The 19,854-nt window shown below is 36.1% G+C and overlaps 1 protein-coding gene across 3 annotated transcripts in view; it reads right to left on the bottom strand.

Moving 5' to 3' along the window:
* The window catches only part of LOC658094 (lachesin), a 65,567-nt gene extending 48,351 nt beyond the window's left edge, over positions 1–17,216 (bottom strand). For 2 of the 3 annotated variants that reach the window (XR_010335612.1, XM_008192495.3), the window contains exon 1: positions 16,879–17,214. Coding sequence is in view for 2 of the 3 variants with exons in the window: in XM_008192495.3 (XP_008190717.1) it covers positions 16,879–16,954 (76 nt within the window). In the remaining variant the exon portion in view is untranslated. Of the gene's footprint in view, positions 1–16,878 lie in introns of all 3 variants that reach the window. The other variant, XM_008192496.3, reaches the window with a different exon arrangement.
* Between the last annotated feature and the right edge of the window lie 2,638 nt (positions 17,217–19,854).

Below are 19,854 nucleotides of genomic sequence, written 5' to 3'. Positions count from 1 at the left end.
CAAAGGCAAGACAAAGAAATATTAGCCCAATAAAAGCGGCTATTGTTGCGAAACCCGCACTGGATTTGTTTCTTTACAGAGTGGACATAGCTGTTAATCTATTTAAAGCGCACTCATACTGTGGTATTGTCCCAGAAAATCTATAGGCACTCATTTAATTTTCACCAATACTTCCAGCCCTAAATAACTTAATTGTTTGATCTGCAAAGGGCAACGACATTGAAACTAACGAACCGTGCGACAATCAGGTACACAAATACGCGTTTTCGACGGCCCCATCAGAAAATATCGCTTTCCACCCTACAAATATTCAATGAAAGAACGCCATTTCCTCCCGAGAGACAAAAAATATTCCCTCTCGCAAACACACACACCTTTACAACGTGATGTTCAAAAAATTCAATAAAACTATCAAAATTTATTAGTAGAAATCAGCGATAAATTGTATAAGTTTTATTGGAATAAATATTAAATGTACATTTTTTAGATATTCAAAACTGATTCCATGAGATAAGGGTAAGGACAAATAATTATTTACAGTTCTGTTATTGACAACAATATTCTGAACATTTTTTCACACATTATTATTGTTGTGACATTCATTTTTATTTGGAGGCTTCCGCAGACATAATCTGACTAGTTTTCTTTCAAAGCCTTTTTAATGTCAAAATTTTCTGAAAAGAATACATGTCTCTCCTCTCTTGATATCAAAGTAGCTGTGTTGGCTAATTGCCTAACTGACTGGTAGAAAAATAATAACAGGATGGGTCTTAGAGAAGAGCCTTGAGGAACATTATTGATTTTGAGTGGTCACGTGGTGCCTCCATATGTATTGTGATTGCTCTTGAGGGAGCTTGAATAAATACTGATGTAAGCTGTAGAATCTGGTATAAATTTGCATCAACACAGGACACAGTTTGTCGAAAAGAGAGCTAATAAATTTGTGCTATCATAGAACATTCAAGTTTTATGAGAACGGGGTTAAAATTTCGTGCCGCCAGCAGAAAAGTTTAAAAGCACCCGATATAGCATGTGTTTTAGATATAAAGAATAGATATTTCAACATAAATGCACTTCAAAAATCGCTTTCCGTTCACATAAGTTATGGGGACCTCGCAACGAAACTCTTGCACTAAAACGTCGCGACCAATCTATTCGGAATAATAGGGATTTGGAGCGAATTAACTTCTGATCTTTCAATATTTAGGAACATTCGCAAAAAGAATAAATTTTCGTATAAAAATATCGGCCGAAAAATGATATTTCATAATGTCCCAATGAAAAAATCGAACATAAAACTCAACTTAAGAGAGGAAACGCTCGTATTCGCTTAATATACGTTTATGTGCAGACGGGCAAATATCTGCTAGCTCTCGACTCTTCATATCCACTTTTTTAACTCGAAATTCACATTGATGATCAATTATGGACACCACCGCCGGCTTATTAAAAATTCTTACCAATCAACAAAGCTCATATTAACTCGCAAAATTTATGGCACAAGAGGATAGCTTCAAAACAAACATTTTTATTTCAGCACAGCCGCTCGCGGTTGGAACCAAAAGACGCTCCGGAATACTTAACGATTCAAAAACCTGTATTTGCATTAATAAAAAACACAATATTTAAATTATTTGTTAAGGTGTGGCTCGCATGCATGAATATGCAATTAGAATTTGTGAACACCTCGCCGAATAAAACGTGATTTAGCACTATTTGGCTAATCAAATGGAATTCTTAAGCGGACAATGAGGAAGATAGCAACTTTCTGGTAATTTAATTCCCGTCCCGTATGAGCCATGATGCTAAAATTGGTGGAGGCGCCGGGAAAAATGCCGAAGAGATTTCGTATAAAATTGAAAGTCTTGCAAGTGATTAACTAGTATTTTTGTCGTGCCGTCCGCTATCGACCGGCGCGAATCCAGCGTCAAGTTAAAAATGAAGAGATAAGTCAAAGGATAATTACATAGACGGAGATTAGTGTCGTTTTTATGGTCAGACGTGGAAAATTCTGCAGCCAAGTGTGGAAAGTATTTACTCTCGAATAAACAGAGCTTAGGAGGGATAGGCCTTTCGACGCTCTCGTGTACTCAAGAGCTCTTCAAAGTGCCGCATGATGCTGGTACCAGTTGTCGCTTTAAGAGCATACCGTATGCTGAACACGACTACATGTTCAGGATATCTCGCTACTTTGCACTGGTGCAACTGGGGTCAACCTATTTTCTAGAGACGTGCTTATAGTCTATGACTTAATTATTTCGCAAATGAGCGGAAATTGCTTGTTTCCCGATTCGTTCTTTCGTGAGCAGCGCCTCACAGAAATACGGTATTTTCCAAAATAGGGCTCACCCTGCGTAGGACGTTAGTTTGCGGCGATTCTTTCCAGTGACAGTCAGATACATTGGGTAATAAAGCGGCGGTATAGTGAATTTTAACGGTATAATTATCTAGTTTAATATCGAAAGTTTATGATGTTATAACGTCAAAGCCGAGTTTTGGAATTTGTGGCTTCAATTATTATTTTCACGACCGTTCGACTAAACTAGAAATTTGTATAAACACCTTTGCTGAGGAGTGATGAAGCTAAGTGTTCTCTTTGTGAAGATTGATGAAGTTAGGTGTAACCCGCGGTGTTAAGTTCGACGTGTTGATAGACCAGTTGCATCGAAATATTTCAGTTATGATAAATTGAATTTGTAACAGAAGCCGCTTTTTACGAATCAAAAAGATAACGTCGGATTGTGAGTCAGACCATTAGGAAATTTCTTGCAATTATGTGTAGTTGGTGTATTACTTTTTGTTTCAACAAATGTTTAACTTTATTTGTACTGAGGCAAAATCATTAAGGTCGTTTCCGCGTCCGTGAGTTTCTATTTAGTGGCATATTGCCTAAGCGGAAGCCGCATCTTTGCTGGTGAACTGTTTCTTTATTGAAGTAAATAACCGAAAATACGTCTTACAAATGTAATAAACGTATTTTTGTTAACTTTTAACATTCGGGAGGAATTTTTCTTTTTGTGGCGCTCCAGAATTCCCATTATTCACGAGGAAGATACGTCAATATTTAGGGATCCATATTTCCTGATCTAAGCAAGAGAAAGTCGCCTATTGAATACACAAACACATGTCATACCAACCCTTACGTTATTCAACACCGATCGTCTCGTCCCATTTTAATAGGAGTGATTCCACTATTAAAAAAATCGTACTTGGCGCAATTCTCTGTCGAATTACTGTCACTGAAATATTTGTAAATTCAAACATGGAGTGCTATTTAATAAATTAAATTTTTTCTCTTAGTATCGATTTCATTAAAAATACATGCCTTCTGCTCTAACTTGCAATGCAATATTTTAAATGGTGTAGTATGACAGCAGTGACATAAATCATGCGTTCGGAGGAGCATTCCCGAAGTACATTTTCTATTTGTAATGAGACTTGAAAAGAAAAATAGTCAACACCGCAGTCGCAATCAGCGCTAAGTAACCAAATCTGAAGGTGGAACTAAAAATTGTTCTGAGAGTAAAGTTGGGGTGACAATTGGGGTTTTTGTGTCGGCTGTGACTTAGTGAGGAGCGCGTTATTAATTTGAGCATAATTAAGACTAATGTATTTAGGAAAGTTTATTATTTATGTGAATCGCTGGTCGGGCCGTGCGGCTGGTATATGTAATATAGCACTTTAGATTATGTCAGTTGAAACATTTGTTCTGAATAAAGTGTACACTGGGCCGATGTGATAGCGGTTCGCCAGCATACATTTGTCGCCACTAACAACGATTACTTCATACGCGAAATTATGATACCTAAGAAGTTCGCCTACTAATTGCCTAATAATTCATACTTTCTTCAAGTCCTCGTCTGGCGAAATTAATGGTCGAAAGTTTGGCCTCGAACGAAATTAACCAGGCACCAGTGAAAAAATAATGAAACACAGTATAGGCTTAATAAAATTTGTTTTGTATCAGCCAATAAATAAATTATTACGCAGGGGATTTTCGTCCTGACCGAGTCCTAATGTAAATAGCCATATACCCAGTTCGATTGTTTGTTTTTCTTTTCCTCTCAAATAATTTCAATTTTGATTTATTTAGAATGTGGATTCAGCTCACTCTTGTATCTCAATTTGTTTGGTAGTCACTTATGTGTGTAAACAACATGTGTCTCATAAGCCCTAACCCTTATTCATATCCATGATCTGCGGGTTGGCACAGCTTATTATCAATTCCGAGACATTACAGTACAGATCATCCTACACTAATAATTTTGTAAACACTCTCGTACATTGTCATCACTCTATGATTAGCCTCGATTAATTATCCTGAGGACGACAAACATAAAACAGATCAAAAATACGACCCCACTTTATTACGAGTACAGCGTTAAATTAATTTAATTACACATTCATTAATTATATTAATAACAAGGAAATCCCTCTGATAACCTCCAAAAACGTAAATATTAATTATTACATCCAAACTCAGTAGACTTATTATTGAACGGTTTCATATTAATTTAATTAAAATTTATTACACCCGTGTAACAGAGAATTTATTACGCAAACTTTCAATTTTTCATCATGCGAGCGATTTTGCTAAATGCCGGGTGTTCTTGGCCATTTCATTTGAATCAGAATGTACCTACAGTTACACCAACGCCTGAATTATTCCCAATCTTCTTATATTCCCAACAAACGCCGCCTTAAAAAAATTCATCCAAAATGTTTCCCATTATCCCACTCCTTTTTGTTTGTTAAAGCGCCTCGCTGTGCCACTATAAGCCGAAATATTTTACCCTAAAAATTTAATTACCGAAAAATAATCACGGCTTATAGATTTTCCCTTGTTTTCCAAATGTAATCTTTTAAGACTTGGAACGAATTTAACCGCTGAAAATACTTAATCCTCTTTATAAGGACAAACAAAAAATCGAACTTGCTAAAAATTTCATAGCCGGAAAGAAACGTAAAAAACATCGATTATTTCTTGGAATGGAATTAATCGCGACCAATCCATAATTAATTAGATAAATTCCCGTCCCTTCTCCGCGCCATTTAATTAAAGCGGCCATTTTTCAAGCAGTCACAAGAAAAAATGATGCTTATTTACTTTTTTGGGGATAAAAGGACAAACCATCACGATTGGTGTGACTTAAAAGCTTTTGTGGTAAGTTTCAACTTTGCAGTGGTTTGTCCAATTCTCCCTAAAATCCAACACAGCCGCAGCGCGTCTCGAGTCGCGAAACTGAAATCCATCTTTATTCCATCAGAAGTTTCGAATAATAAAAAACGATACAACTCGAAATAAATTAATGACGATCCTGCGGACCTGCAGTATTTAAAACACTGCAGGAAGGCGGTAAAAAAATCATAAAGCTTTTTAAATAATTTATGTTGATTAGGGCTGGCAAGGGACGTACTCAAACACGAAATGGGTTCTGTTGGCTCAACTTTCCGAGACTTCACGGCGAGTTGTCTCAAGGTTACTCGACCACTGCGCCTTTTTTCATTCATACGTCTTGTGACACAGAAGCAAATTTGGCTGATTTGATTGAGTGATTTATGGCGTATTATGTTGTTCGCTTTGTATGAATATGAAGTGCGAAGATTGGTGGTTGAATGGTGTGTTATTGGAAATAAAGGTTTATTTAGTTGTGATGGGATTTAACCGCGCTGTGGTCGATTGCATATTTGCTGTTAAATTTAGTGTTAAAAAGTTGCGGCTTCATTAAAATGTTGCATTTCTCCTGATTGCCATATTTTAAGCGGATTTTAGCAAGTTGATTGTGACATACGTTAAATAGAGCCGTATGTGTGCGGTAAGCAAACCAGTACGGTTGCATTCATGTATCTGACAGCTGCTTTAGTAATACACCTATTGTCGCAAAATAATCATGACATTAACATAGAACTAGCGTTGATTATGCGCGATAATATGTTGGATATAATAGTTTTCAAATTAACAAAGACTAATTGTTAATTATTTTGCGTCCCGGTAAACATTTCTACGACACCCTTATAATGATTGCGTGTATATTTAATAAATTTGTGGTGCGAGGGCTGTAAATTTTTTAAATGTAAATAAACGGTTTTTATTAAAGCGCGTCGTTTGTTTGTTGTTAAAATAAGCTTAAATATTTATGCATTTCGCAATTAACTGCATTACACGTGCAAGAAAGTGCCAGCCTGAAGAGAGAAACAACTAATAAAATGTATTGTACACTAGGGAAATTAATATCAAGTGTCTTAATCCCAACCTTCTGTGTTGCAAACGGCCGCGTTATTTTTCACAGACTGTGACCTAGTATTATAGCGTAAGTAACGGCCCAAGACAAACTCTTGTTAGATACTCCACCGCCAGAAAGCGTCGCATTTTCCCACCAACCGAACTTGTGTTAATTCTTTATCTCAATTTACAAGTAATTTGCACACAAGTTATTTTCCCAAACAAACACGAGCAGTTCAATTAGATAACGCCCCCGCAATATTTTTAATCCGTCAAAATATTAGAGATAATATTCGCAAAGGAAACGCCGCGCCAGTATTTCTCTTTAGTAGAGTAGGTCGTAAAGGATAATTGTGTTTAAACCCTTAACGAAAAGCAGACAATTTAAAAAACCGCGGCATCTTCAATCAACACAATATGGAGCTTGCACTATAAAAGGCCCTGCACTCCGGAAAGCAGCTTTTTACTGCCATCCAGCCCGCCCTAAAATTCTAACTCGTTTAAATTGCTCCCGTTTAGTATAAACACAAACGCCCCACTAAGGCCATTTTTCTGACATAACAAAAACGCGTAATTAACACTACGATGTTTATCAGAAACTTTCGCATTAATTGATCAACTCTGGCGCAGTTTAATTAAGCCCGATCATAAAATTTTTACTTCCAGAGCGACATCTTCGTCCCTTCTAACAGATCCAATCCATTACGATCGATTTGGTCGTAAAACCAATAATTTTCATGCTAAACAACTGGTTCTTTAATTTTTACTCTTGATATCAAACCGAGATTTGTGCAGCAGGTGTTCGCATAAAAACTTCCTTTGGAGAAAGGTCGCACCTCTGCTACGTCATCTTAGTGTCAAGCGGTTTTAATTCATTGAGAGAAAAAATCGACGCCTTGAGACTCCCTTTTCCAAATTGTAATATTCCAAACACGTTGCGATTTCAAGAACATCAATCTTTCTAGCCCATATAAAGTCAAACTGTCATAAAAACACACTTGTGTTTGATAACACACGATTTCTCAAACAAATAAGAACAGAACCGAAATTGCCAACCGCAAAGGAATCAATGCGTTGAAATAATAAGAGAATAGCCCGGCGCCTCCGCCAAAAAAGCGTCTCTGTTTTCTGAAAGCTGGAAACTAATTAAACAATGCAGAGTGTCTGCAATGGACACAAAAAATGAAATTACTCGGATAATTCCGCTAAGTCGCATAATCAGCCGTTTAGAAACGAATAAAGTGTCTCTTGTTTTCAAGTATAGCTCTCTTACCTCTTCGGCGCACGGTTTATTGCATTATCAATACGTACCTAAAGCACGTTCTCTCACAAACTCCGAAAGTTCGCACGACTGATGACTATTTAATAGGTCTTGAAACTATTCCAAATGTTTTCGATAGGTCCGAGGTCAGGCAGGTTAAAGGTGTAACGATTCTTCGCATCTCTGGTCGCTCTTAAAAATGATAAACTTTCGACTTTAAACTAGTTTTAGCAATTTTAAAAACCGGCCGAGTATTGATTAAATTGATCCCAGTTTGATGAGCCCCGTACTCTATCTTTAGCCTTCTAATTTTAAAGTAAAGGGTCTTCAAAACCCATCACAAAAAAGCTGATGTCATATTATCCGCTCAGTTATAGATTCTGAATGAGTTGTCTTATAAATTGATGTTACGGATTACTGACTTAACAGCTAATTTTAAAAGGAATTTTTGAGAGCGCATTTTCGCAAAAGTCGCTTTATATCCTCGACTTATTAGAAGGAACAACAAGGGTGTCGTGAGACCTTTGTCCGTTGTAATATAACTTCTGGTTCGATGTCCAATTTTTCTTATCTTTGATGATCAATAGCGCTAATGCTCTCCCAGATATTAGAGATCAAAGTTTGTGATAGGCCTGCGAATGGAGTAAAACAGATACACGATCGGGCTAAATTAAGATACACAACAGCCGCTTTTTAACCAATTTAGACGCTTGTGTAAGACATGCAAATAGACTTGAGTGTTGTGTGTAATTGTGAAGAAATTATTTGTTTCCGTCGACGTTAGTGAAAAATCCGGTGTGATCCTTGTGGTCCGGTTATTCTCGGGAGTTTTATTCTGAGATGTGTCAAGAGCAAAATTCATGCGGCAGATGGTTGGGATTTGTTAGGTTTTCAAGTTTAATAAGATAAAAAAATGCTTGTTAACAGTGTCGCATTTTATTGATGGTTGCTAATAATGGTATAATTGATGTTTGATGTTGATTGTTGACAGGTTCTGCGGCTTTCATAATTCATGCGAATAATGCAAACGATATTGGCTGATAAATAAATAAAGACGTCATTACTGGGCAATAAATTAAATATGAATATGGGGCTAAGTCAAATCATTCATCGCCTCATCCATTCAAGCTTCGAGTGGGGATAATAAAGTATTATGTAAACTCCCATGACACATAAAAAATTGTAGATATATAAATGTCTTTCCTGAACTACATACGTTGGAAATGTGCGAATCGTGACCGAAATGCATGATGAATCCTTGCTGAATTTGACACCTGCGACCAGATCAATCTCCCGACTTGTGTTACTATTGCATAGGCTAGGCTCTGCGTTGGAATGCATCACCATCACCGACTTATGATGGATGTAGCCCCGGTACTAGCTACATATCGTTCGTTTTGTTTTCCTCCCACGATGACTCAAATATGGGTTAGTTGTTATTAATGGCTTGCACTAGGCTGGATCAACTTCCCGTTTACAAATTTTTCAACAATACACAATTGCAATTGTGAAACTCTAAATAACAAATCAGCTAGAACAAATTCCAACTTTTAATACTCCGATAGTTAGGAGTTCGAAACTTGGAGCAAGTGTAAACTAAACCGATTGTTAAGCAAACCTTGCAATAAAAAATAACAAAAGTAGCTTTGTAATTATCCGAATGCAAGATTTCGCTTTCTGCGAGTATTTGCCGATTTGAGCGTTGTTTCCTCATAATCAGCTATTTACAGTCAAGGGCCGTGTTCTTGTTCTTCCAATGCAGTTACCTCCTCTTATTCTATAACAATATGTTTCTAGAGCACGTCTTATAAAAATTGCGTCAGGAGTCGACGGATAATCATTAAATGCATGTTTAAAATTCATCATTTCTCAAAGGATTTAGCCTCCGAACTGTAGAACCATGATTGACATTTACGATTTTCACAATGCAATTTAAACTTTCCTTCTGAAAAATTGTTTTATTTATTCGGCTCAGTAGCAAACGCTGTGGAATCATTAATGTGTTGCGGTGTGTCAAGCGTTGTTTTGTTATGAATTATTATGAGTTTGTTGCACTTTTAATGCACAATATTTGCAAGCGCGTTTTATTCAAGCAATTTTAAAACTCGGAGGACTTTAGCCAATATTTCAAGAGCGCACACAAGCCTAACATTATAATTAGTGATAGTGCCTACGGCAATAATCGTGAGACCCATTGTCAGAAACTCACGCGACCTGTTAATTCGCTGATAAGTATCGAGGAAACACGAATCTCAACACTTTCGGCCCTGACGTCAAGTCGGTATTAACAATATTTTATCACTCGGAATGAATTTGCTGAAAAATTGGTAAATAATGTTGCTTTGTTAGGCTTATGTGGAACAAAATAGAGCAAAGTTGGGTTTCTGTTCTGACAGCTCCATTACGAGCAACGATATCAAATAATTTGTTTTTAATTTTTGTTTTAATTTGCTTTTGCAACAATTTCCGTCGTCGGTGAATGATCAATACGTGATGGTTCCGATTTGTCTGCTCTGTTACTTCGGTTTCAATTTTGTTGAGTCGGTTAAGATTGGGCGAATAAAATGGCGGTTAAGTTTATAAAATGCATGAAGAAGGAATATTTATATGAGTGTGCAAGACTGGATATAAAATGTTGATCAACGATAGTGGATTTTATTAGAATTTTATGTGGTGTACGAATTCGTGTGTGAAATATTTAAAAGCGGGAAAAAATAAAGAAATGTGGCGGAATAATCTTCGGTGTTTGGTGATAGGGTGAATATTTCGGCGGCGTAAATAGAGTCGTTAAAAAGAGTCGTTGTGTTTATTGAGTTTTATGTAAAATTTGGTAGAATGATGTGTGAACATGCGTCGGTGGGGTTTAGTCGTGTATTTGTGGTGTAAGGGTTGGAGTGTTATTAAAAGTAATTGTATTAACAATATCAACAAGGGCGGTCTGAAGAGTACCGAGCAGATTACGACGGTTACGACGCAACGAATAATGAACCAGTAGGAATAATAATCTCCACATTAATTATATCTGAACTGTTGACCAACGGTATTAAAATGGAATATAACCGGATAATAAACTAATCTGTTTACTTAATATCGCACGGTGTTAAGGCGCTAGATGTGACCACAACTAGTGCATGTCCTAATACACGAAACTGCTCAAGTGCTTGATAGTATTGGGGGCGGTTCTATTCTCACTCGCTACTTTTCCGGCTCGGCTTGTCATTACGAATTCCACACCCCCACTGCATCAAGCGGTCGTCAAACACTGGGCCCCATTGCTCTACCAAATCCCACCAGATTTAAATAATAAATTATTTTCAACCCACTCTATCCCGAAACCAGTTAAACTACACACTTTACAAAAACAAAAAATGCCCCCTTTGCTTATTTTTGATTTTTATTGGAGCTTTTTTCATTTTTTATGCCCCCTTACACATTTTTATTGATTTGTTGTGATAGTGGTGATTGCGTTCAGATGAAGTCCTTTCGAGTTAGCAGTCGATGCAGTCCATAAACACCGCGTAACAACTCGTTCTCGCCATAATTATCCCACTTTAATAGACTCGTCTAAATTGCATCTTGCATAGAAATAGCGGAATCAGCGCAAGCAACACAGTGTGCAAATCCGAATCAAAGTTTTATTTGCGGGATTGATTGAAGTGGGTCACATGATGATCCACATTGAAATTTTTATTTAAAATAATGACATAATAAATCACGGCATGTAATGTATTTTTCGCGTGCCCGCATTGAGTCTTGCTGATAATATTACTAATCATCTGTCAACATGACTTTTGGAGCGAAAAGCGTAATATACAAAAATGGCACCGATTAGTTTTGAATCAGCGATAAAGGCAAGATTTACCCTTTCGCTGAAGCGGCGTGTATCAATACATCCTCAGGAATTTGTGACTGCCTATAGGCACAGACACTCGGTTCCGGGAAACGTATATAAAAACGCGCGTAACGATTTCCCGAGGTTCCTCTACCTGTTGGAAAATTATGTGTGTTACCCCTTTTATCATCAATTAGCAACCATTCTACAACATTAAACTCGATGTGGGTCGGTATTAATTTACTATGATTGATGCAAATGCTCCTTTGGTATTTTTATCGCAGTTTGGTGCTAGTTGAATCCGGGGAATCGCATCAATTCGGTGATTTCTGTCAGTTCGTTTCGTGTCAGTGCTAGCTACCTATGTGTTGTCCGAAATTGTTTGTGCAAGATCAACAATGAATAAAAAAGGGTTACTCGAGATTCATTGTTATATTTAACATAAAGACTCGGGTCATAATTAGTCATTAAAATATAATTAAAACAAACAATGAAAACGTTGCCGCAGTTTTTGACATTATTATATATTAGGAGAAATTAATTATTCGGCGCACAAAAACTTCTAATAAATTATTTTAAGTAATTTGTAATTGAAATGATAAACTTGATAGTTTTGGAAGCCTACAAACATAATATGGCGAAAAGTTCAAATATCACATTAATGAACTCGGTAACTAAAACTTCCAGCCATCATGAAATGATTATCTATTTTCCGCAAACTTTTTGTTCCGTCTTTGTCGTTTCCTCAGACAATGCGATATTTGAATGGCTGTAATCCGAAAATATTTCCGGGAGCGTTTATTTCGAACATTTGCGATTGCGATCAGTGATCTGTATTAGGTGAAAAATTTTTGCTCATTAACTTTGATGAATTGTTATTGAAAAAGCTTAATTAGTCGCAATCCCCACAATTTTATATCATTAATAAAGTCCACCCGCGTCAGCGACGCTGATATTTAGGCAATGGAAAAAGGTTGTTGACACATAATTATATCTGTTGCCACAAAAATGCAAAGCAATGACTCAAATCACAAAATGTCACCGATTATAGACGCGTTAGTATTAAACTTTCCTAACATCAATATTTAGTGGGCCAAAGTCAATCTGAAAAACTTTTGTAATGAATTTTTTATCAGCAGCTTGCTCAAAAGAGAGATTTTATCGGCCGCTTCAATATCAAAAACCAGCTTTATTTAGTTCAGTTTTGGATAAAGCGCCGCAAAAATTAGTTATCCGGTGTGAAAATATAAAGCCAGTTTACGACACCTGCGAGGCGTAATTCGAGAAACTTGTAAATAATTTTCGGTTTTGTTGGGCATTGGGCAAAATGTATTTTTTATAAGTTCGCTTTCATCAAAATTCCGAATGAATTGACAATGATAAGGCGCGTGTAGGTGTCAGATTCGGTTGGGAAAAATTGCCTTATCTCCGGAAGTGTGGAATGTGGTTAAATTGTAGTTAAATTATAATCAAAGTCGGAATTCGAAATGTGTCAGTTTTGTGGCTGTTTAGTAAACGGGGCGATAAATTAAAATAGAGAGCAATAAAACAGTAACAGTTGAATGCTAAAACGAGTTAAGTGGTTGAAAATACAAAGTAATTTTTATACATGGAGTTTATGGCACGTGTCTATTTTAATAGAAACAATAAAGTTGTTTGAGGAAGTAACCCTAAATTACAGTGAGTTCGGGAATAGCCTCGTAACATTCTACACACCAGGACAATCTAAATAAATATGTTATAAGCATTACAAGGGACTTGTCATAAAACGCGGCCAACATATAAAGAATTAACTTTGGCGTACTTTCGTACATTTGTCTTACTTTGCAAAAAAACTCGGAGTGGTTTCCTTAAATGTAGCATACGTTTTCACCCCAGTTTAGTTATTTATGAAGCGTGAGTGAGGATATTCTTGGCAATAGTCATACAATTGTTCGTTGCGAGCCTATATAAACCTTTTATAAAATAGTCAATTTAATGAGCTACCGCATATATGAGGGTAATATTAATAAAACATCCAGAAATATATTCCTAGTTTCTCTATATGTCAATCTTTATAGCAGCACATTTTTATTCGATCACAATAAGGTTTATATCGGGCATAAAATATATTTTACGACTTTTCTATATAACTAAGAAAATCTCATCAGTTTTTGAATATTTTATCAGTTAACATCAATTTTTAAAAGCCATCGAAATTATTCAATTTTAAATTATCTGCATCGAACTGAATCAAATAATTTATAGTCGCATGTCATCCGAAAATTAATTTCATATATTAAACCTAGTACCAAATATAAATAGACCCAATTTCGTCGACTATCGATTATCCCGTTACATTTATTTGTTCTTCCCGATTAGGAATATTCGTGATGTTGCGCTCCGTCTTAAAGTACAATAAATTTGTAAATTAATATCCCCAATTTTAGTGCCGGCGCAGGGCTTTGTGGCCATTTCCTTCCATCCATTTTTTATGCTCCGACCTCGACCGAACTATTAAGCAACAATTACTGCCCCGATTTTTAGCAAAAATTAAACCAGGTTAGCAAAACTGGTCTAACACTGAACATGTCTGCAATGATAAAGAGACCGTGAGAATGGCGACCCCAAATTGCATAACATTAGTCGGTGCAGTTGCTTGGGACAAATAAACTAAATCTACATCGGGTCATAAAGTTTAGCACATTCGCTCTGGCAGAACTAAACTAAACTAAAAAGGCCCGCAAGAAAAAATATAATATTAATTCATTAATAGAGTTCTGCCTTGCTCGAACCTCTTGCCACTATTTTAATTAGAAAGTTTTAATTAAAAGAAAAAGTATTAAACATGTATTGTAACACAAAGTTAATGCTAATGTTAGAAAATCAGTATCGGTTCCAGGCTGCGAGCAATTCCTCAAAGAACGTATGGATAAAAGCACTTTGAAAGCAATTATTTATTCAATTACAAAACACTGGAAACATTGAAGAAGTCGTATAAAACAAAAATATAACCGAAATACAGGAAAATTGTTTTACTTGAAAAAAATGCATGTAATGCTGGGAATATTAAAAATATTAAAACATAATTTAATATTTCGAGCGCAAGAAAAACTTTGCCAAGCTCGGGAAGTGTAACGTGCTAAAATAATTTCACCGAATCGATTTGGGAAATTTGTTCATTTGCGCATAATTTGTAATTTCGTATGCGTATTTCGCGTTCGTTCAAAATTTAAGTGAAGTTTTTAATTATTACAAACAGCGATAGCGGGGGTTATCATGCTTTTTGATAACTTATTACAAAGTGCTGCATGCACGTTTAAATTAAAAAATAATTCTAACACGGTTCTTGGAGCGATTATATCTAATGGAGACAAATTTACATTTGGATATTTCACGAGGTTTTTACTTCCAGTCATAACTCATTTCCATGAAAACCAAACTTGTTAGGGGCGAGCTTAGTAGTATTTTAAACATTAATTAACAATTAATTATGATTTTTAAGACAATCTGGAATTTTAATTAAATTTCCCTGATAATTTCATTTGTCCAATATTAATTTGGTCTTAGTGCTACTATCCAAACAAATTGAAATTACGTTTGTTCACGACATTTCCAGAAAACTACCAATCAAACAGAGTTCGGTTTGTTTTTCAAGAAGATTGAATTATTGAACAATTTATAGATCGGGAATGTTAGTCCAGCAATCAGTTTGATTAGTTTTAAAGACATCGTACAACTTTGTTAGTGAGATTTTAATTTTTAAATTAATTCAACAACCCATCTACGCACCTCCTCTATATATACATGGAAATTAGTTGTTTATTCACGTTGTTTGCAGTAAGCTTGCTGTGTATCAGCCTAATTTAATGTAAATATTCATACAGAATTCACACTTGTTTTGCGAACTTACAGCGACCACCTTCATATTCATATTAAGCTTTTAATAATATGTTAATAATCTACTCGAATAAAACACTGCTGCGGCACATTTCAGGCTTTTTAAACAAAATATGTTGCACTGAAAGTCTTAGAGGGCGTAATACGTTTAATCTTTTTATCCTCGAGTTTTTCCCTTCGTAGTTTATTTCCTCTTTTACAATTTTATATCTTGAAATCCCATCTCTAGTTATAAAATATTCAGTGCTCATTGCGAAACATAAAACTATAAAATTCGAGCGGAATTAAATTTTAAGATTTAGAAAGAGTTGAAATGCTCTCAACATTGAAAATGATATTATTTGCGTTGACAAAGACTCCACTATATTTAGCAACACGTTAAAAAATCTCTAAATTCCTGTTGAAGTAGTTTACGTCAAAAGCAGCTTTCAACTTTTTAATTATTAAGCCACTAGGTGTTAGTTTAATGTAAATAAGTTGAACGAAGTCAGCCAGTTGTGAAAGAGAGTACGGAAAATACCTCCACCTTTTCTTTATGATTCTAAGAGCAATAAATTTAATGTAATCTTTGGTGAATTTGTTTCACGGCTCATTCAACGTCATAACTGAGACGTATTTAAGTTTCCAAAGATGTAAAAGACAAATTAACTTCGTAATACCTGTTTTGTTTTAAATAAATATCACTCCGCCTTTGTTTCTTTTGATTTCGAGGTGTAATCAATTTTCGTGTGCCATCCAAATAATGAGTGCAATTACTTTGGCGGCATGCAAGCGCAGGTGTGGGCAAAAACTCTAGGTTGCTGAAAACTAATATTAAAATCGGCGAATTTCCGACCGCTAGCGGCATTTCAATCTCAACGAGCGTTTAATTATTTAGTTCATTGTAATTAGCATTTTTACTCATTGCAGTTTCACTGGAACAAACGGCGTCAAACGAATTAAATCACAGGCTACACGGTCATAATAAAAACAGTATTCATGGTTTCGCTTTACTCACTTAACCCTTCGGCACATTTCAAGGATTTTTTTATTCCAAGCAAACACACCCTTAACTGATTGCGATCATTACACCAGCGGCGCGCCATCGGGGGCGGCGTGACTGACAAAAAATTAATCCCAACCACCTCAAGAATTCAAAAACAATTTTGATTTCTCCGTGCGAATATATTTTCCTCAACAACTTTTTTCGTAATTTTTTAAACCAAATCGATTTTAATAGTTTTGGTGTTGGATCGTGTAATGGGTAATGTATTCTTCCGTTATTAACTCTATCTACGCGAGCGATATAACGCGTTAAAAATGCTTAAAAAAGTTGGTCGGCACCGTCAATTAGCACTTCAAAGGCGCTAAAGCTGGAGTGTAAAAGGGTTAAATCTTAGGGTGTTTACAATTGTGTAAAATTTGTTAGCTGAGTTTATTTAAAGAAAGTGGGAGGGAATTGTTTGGGTGCAGGTGTTTGCGCTCAATCCTGGTTAAGACAGAGTATAAGGCGGAGTGTTTTGATTCCGGGTCAGTCCGGTGCGTTTCTAAGGTGCGAATAAAACGAAAATTGGTCACGTGTTAAGTGGCTTAATTCGCTTTTGGATGTTGCCGGTCGGAATTTGCAATTTAATTTATGCAATTACGAGCTGCCCTGTTCTCATCGTGATTATACGGGGCTGCACTTAACCGACGGACACTCACCCTGACTGATGATAGTGGCGATGTACACAATACCGATGGCTAAGTACCGGTTGTGCTGTTTCCGCTTCACCACCATCGCATAAGTCACTTGCGTGTCCGCACCTTGAGACGGGTCCGGCTTAGCGCCACTAAAACATCTGTGCGTGAAAAATCACTCGCACTCGGGAGACGGGTGCGTGAGAAGACGTCGGCACGTGACGCAGCGTCGCGAATTATCCGGCGAAGGGCACAGTCGGACTGCAACTGTGCGGAAACATGCGGACAGAGAATCTCGTAAGCTCAACTGCGCTGCCGCGTGCGTCTGATGCCACATGCTTTTAAGCTCGATCGCTAACTTTCGGCGTCAATCATTGATCTCGCGCTATTTGTATATGACAGTCACCCGCTAATAAATCGCATCTTAGAGCGCCGCATGACCGGGTATCGCCTTGCCAGACTTTCAATTTTACACCAATAACAGACACAACTGGAGCAAAGCTCCGTGGAGAGCCACACTCATACCCAAACCACTTCTCAAATGCACTGCACGAAACAATCTTCCAGACCCTTTTTGTACCAAGACATACATACGATCAACAACCCTCTCAGGAGGACGTCGCACTCGATACGAACTGCAAATTCTCTGCAACAATAAAAAACTTACAACTGTTTGCTCACTCCTTCACTAAACAGCGAGACACTCGCCTAATCACTTCCAACCAAAACCCGATTCAAAACCGTTTCAACTTCTCTTAAATCTACAACCCCTCTCGAACTACTTGTCCCAGTTCATTTACCTACCAAAACGTCTCCGACTGCAACACTTTTTCGTACACTTGCTTGCTCACATCATTTAATATTTATCCTAGTAAATGTTATACCTACGCGCCACTTTACTATTTTTAAAATAATCAATATGCCTTTTACGTACAGGGTAATTTTTTAACCAGCCACCTATCCGTTTGTAACAATCTCCTAGAAATCTCCTCAATAAATAGTAGTTTCACTCGGAATTTAAGTGTTTATTATTTTTTACATGTACCCTTTGACTAATGATTCTAATGTTGTGTGAAATACGCAACACAAATTTTAATGTTTATTTTTAAACTAAGACTAGATTGATACATTTTGAGTCAGAACACAAAAACCGATGTACAGGAGATGTTTAAAATGACCACCCATTTCATTAAATTTTTTAAGTTTTTACCGAATAATAAAAAAATGTTCTCCATGAACAAAATTTTTTTAAACAGGTTTGTACACATGCCACATATGTATGTACGCACATACAAGGCAGATAAACATAACTGATGTTCTTTAACAGTCTGAAATAACAAAATTTTGTGGAGCCTTTAGCTACCGCTTATCAGAAATTATATTATATGACAATACGTTTCCTTAAACCATCCAAAATTTCTACAAATTTCAGACAACTCCTAGAAAAAAATAAGCTTAGCTCTTTTTATTTCGCACGGATCCAGTTTCTTGACACCTGATATATGTCATAAGCATAGTAAATGTCTATGATTTATATTAAAAAAATACAAATTTATGATATTACAGCTAAATAAATGATTGAAAAAATGAGTAGCTAAATTAATAATTTAGCTAAAATACGCTTGTTTAGTGTTATAGATACAAATATGTATTTTTGTACTAAGGAAAACATTATTTTTTAAGTTTTCGCTAAAATGTTAAAGTTACAAACTACTCATTTTTTTCTAAACTTTTTTGTTTCGGAGTTTTCCTTTCTATCCAAAATGTACCACCATGTGACACAGTAAAACCTCTCTTAATGGACACTTCCGAATAACGGACACCTCTTCACAACGGACATTTTTGTATATTAAAATTTCCACCTCCCATTAAAGGTTTTACTGTAGAAAGATTTCACTATTTTAAATTAAATTACGTTTTTGGAAACTTTGTGTACCTATGTACACTATGATCCAAGAAGAAAAATCCAACGGTACACAAAAAAACGAATGGACAAATGATCGAATTCAAGAACTGGGTCCACGTAATTTTATAAAAAGTAATCTCTGAATTCACAACGGCGCCTCCACCATAAGTCACAACGGCGCCTCCACCTTCGCGTATGTGACAATAGCAACAACGTCATCAATCAGTGAAGAGTTTTTCTCTTACGTCCAGAAATTCCGAGTACCTTGAGATTTCCTGCTTGGTTCAACAGTACTGGGTACTGGTGATGTAGCAGTGATTTACATTGAAAGTTTCTCCGTAAGATGGTAGTGCGTGTTTCTGATTCCGACTACTTGTGTTTCTACTTCTGTATAAATAGAGGCATTTAAGAAGCTGCCAAGCAATTCAGATTTTAGAACTTATCAGTTCAAAAAACCATGTATCACTGTAAAATGTCGTTCTTTCTTCGACCGCCACAGTGCAACAAAGACAGATTATTAATATGTAATGTACGACCAATACAGCAAATGCTGAAAAAGATATCTTGTATCGTGTGGGATTATCTAAATTTCAAAAATTACCCGAACCACTACAGTGGGGAATTGATAATGAAGAGAAAGCAAAGGAGAAGTTTGAACAGATCACAGGTATAAAGGTAGATTCATGCGGCTTTTTTGTTGATAAAGAAAAAAAATTTTTAGGTGCAACACCAGATGGGTTAGTGGGTTCAAATGATATTGTTGAAATTAAATGTCCATTTAGCGCAAGAAACACAAATATTAAGACTGCCATAGAACAAAAATTGATTAAATACTTAGAAATAGATTCTCAAGATGATAGTAAAATAGTTTTAAAAGAAAAAGATAATTACATGTATCAAGTACAAGGTCAGCTCCACATTACTAATCGCCAAACTTGTTATTTTATAGTGTACACCTCTACAGATTTAAAATATTGTATTATTGAGAAAGACGATAGTAAACATTGGAACGGAAGAATGATAGATTGTCTTGAAAATTTTTATATGAATGCCATGTTACCAGAAATAATTGATTCAAGACATAGTCGCAATTT

Source organism: Tribolium castaneum, chromosome 10, assembly GCF_031307605.1.
Source record: "Tribolium castaneum strain GA2 chromosome 10, icTriCast1.1, whole genome shotgun sequence".
Lineage (NCBI taxonomy): Eukaryota > Metazoa > Arthropoda > Insecta > Coleoptera > Tenebrionidae > Tribolium > Tribolium castaneum.
This window is presented reverse-complemented; position numbering and strand designations above follow the sequence as displayed.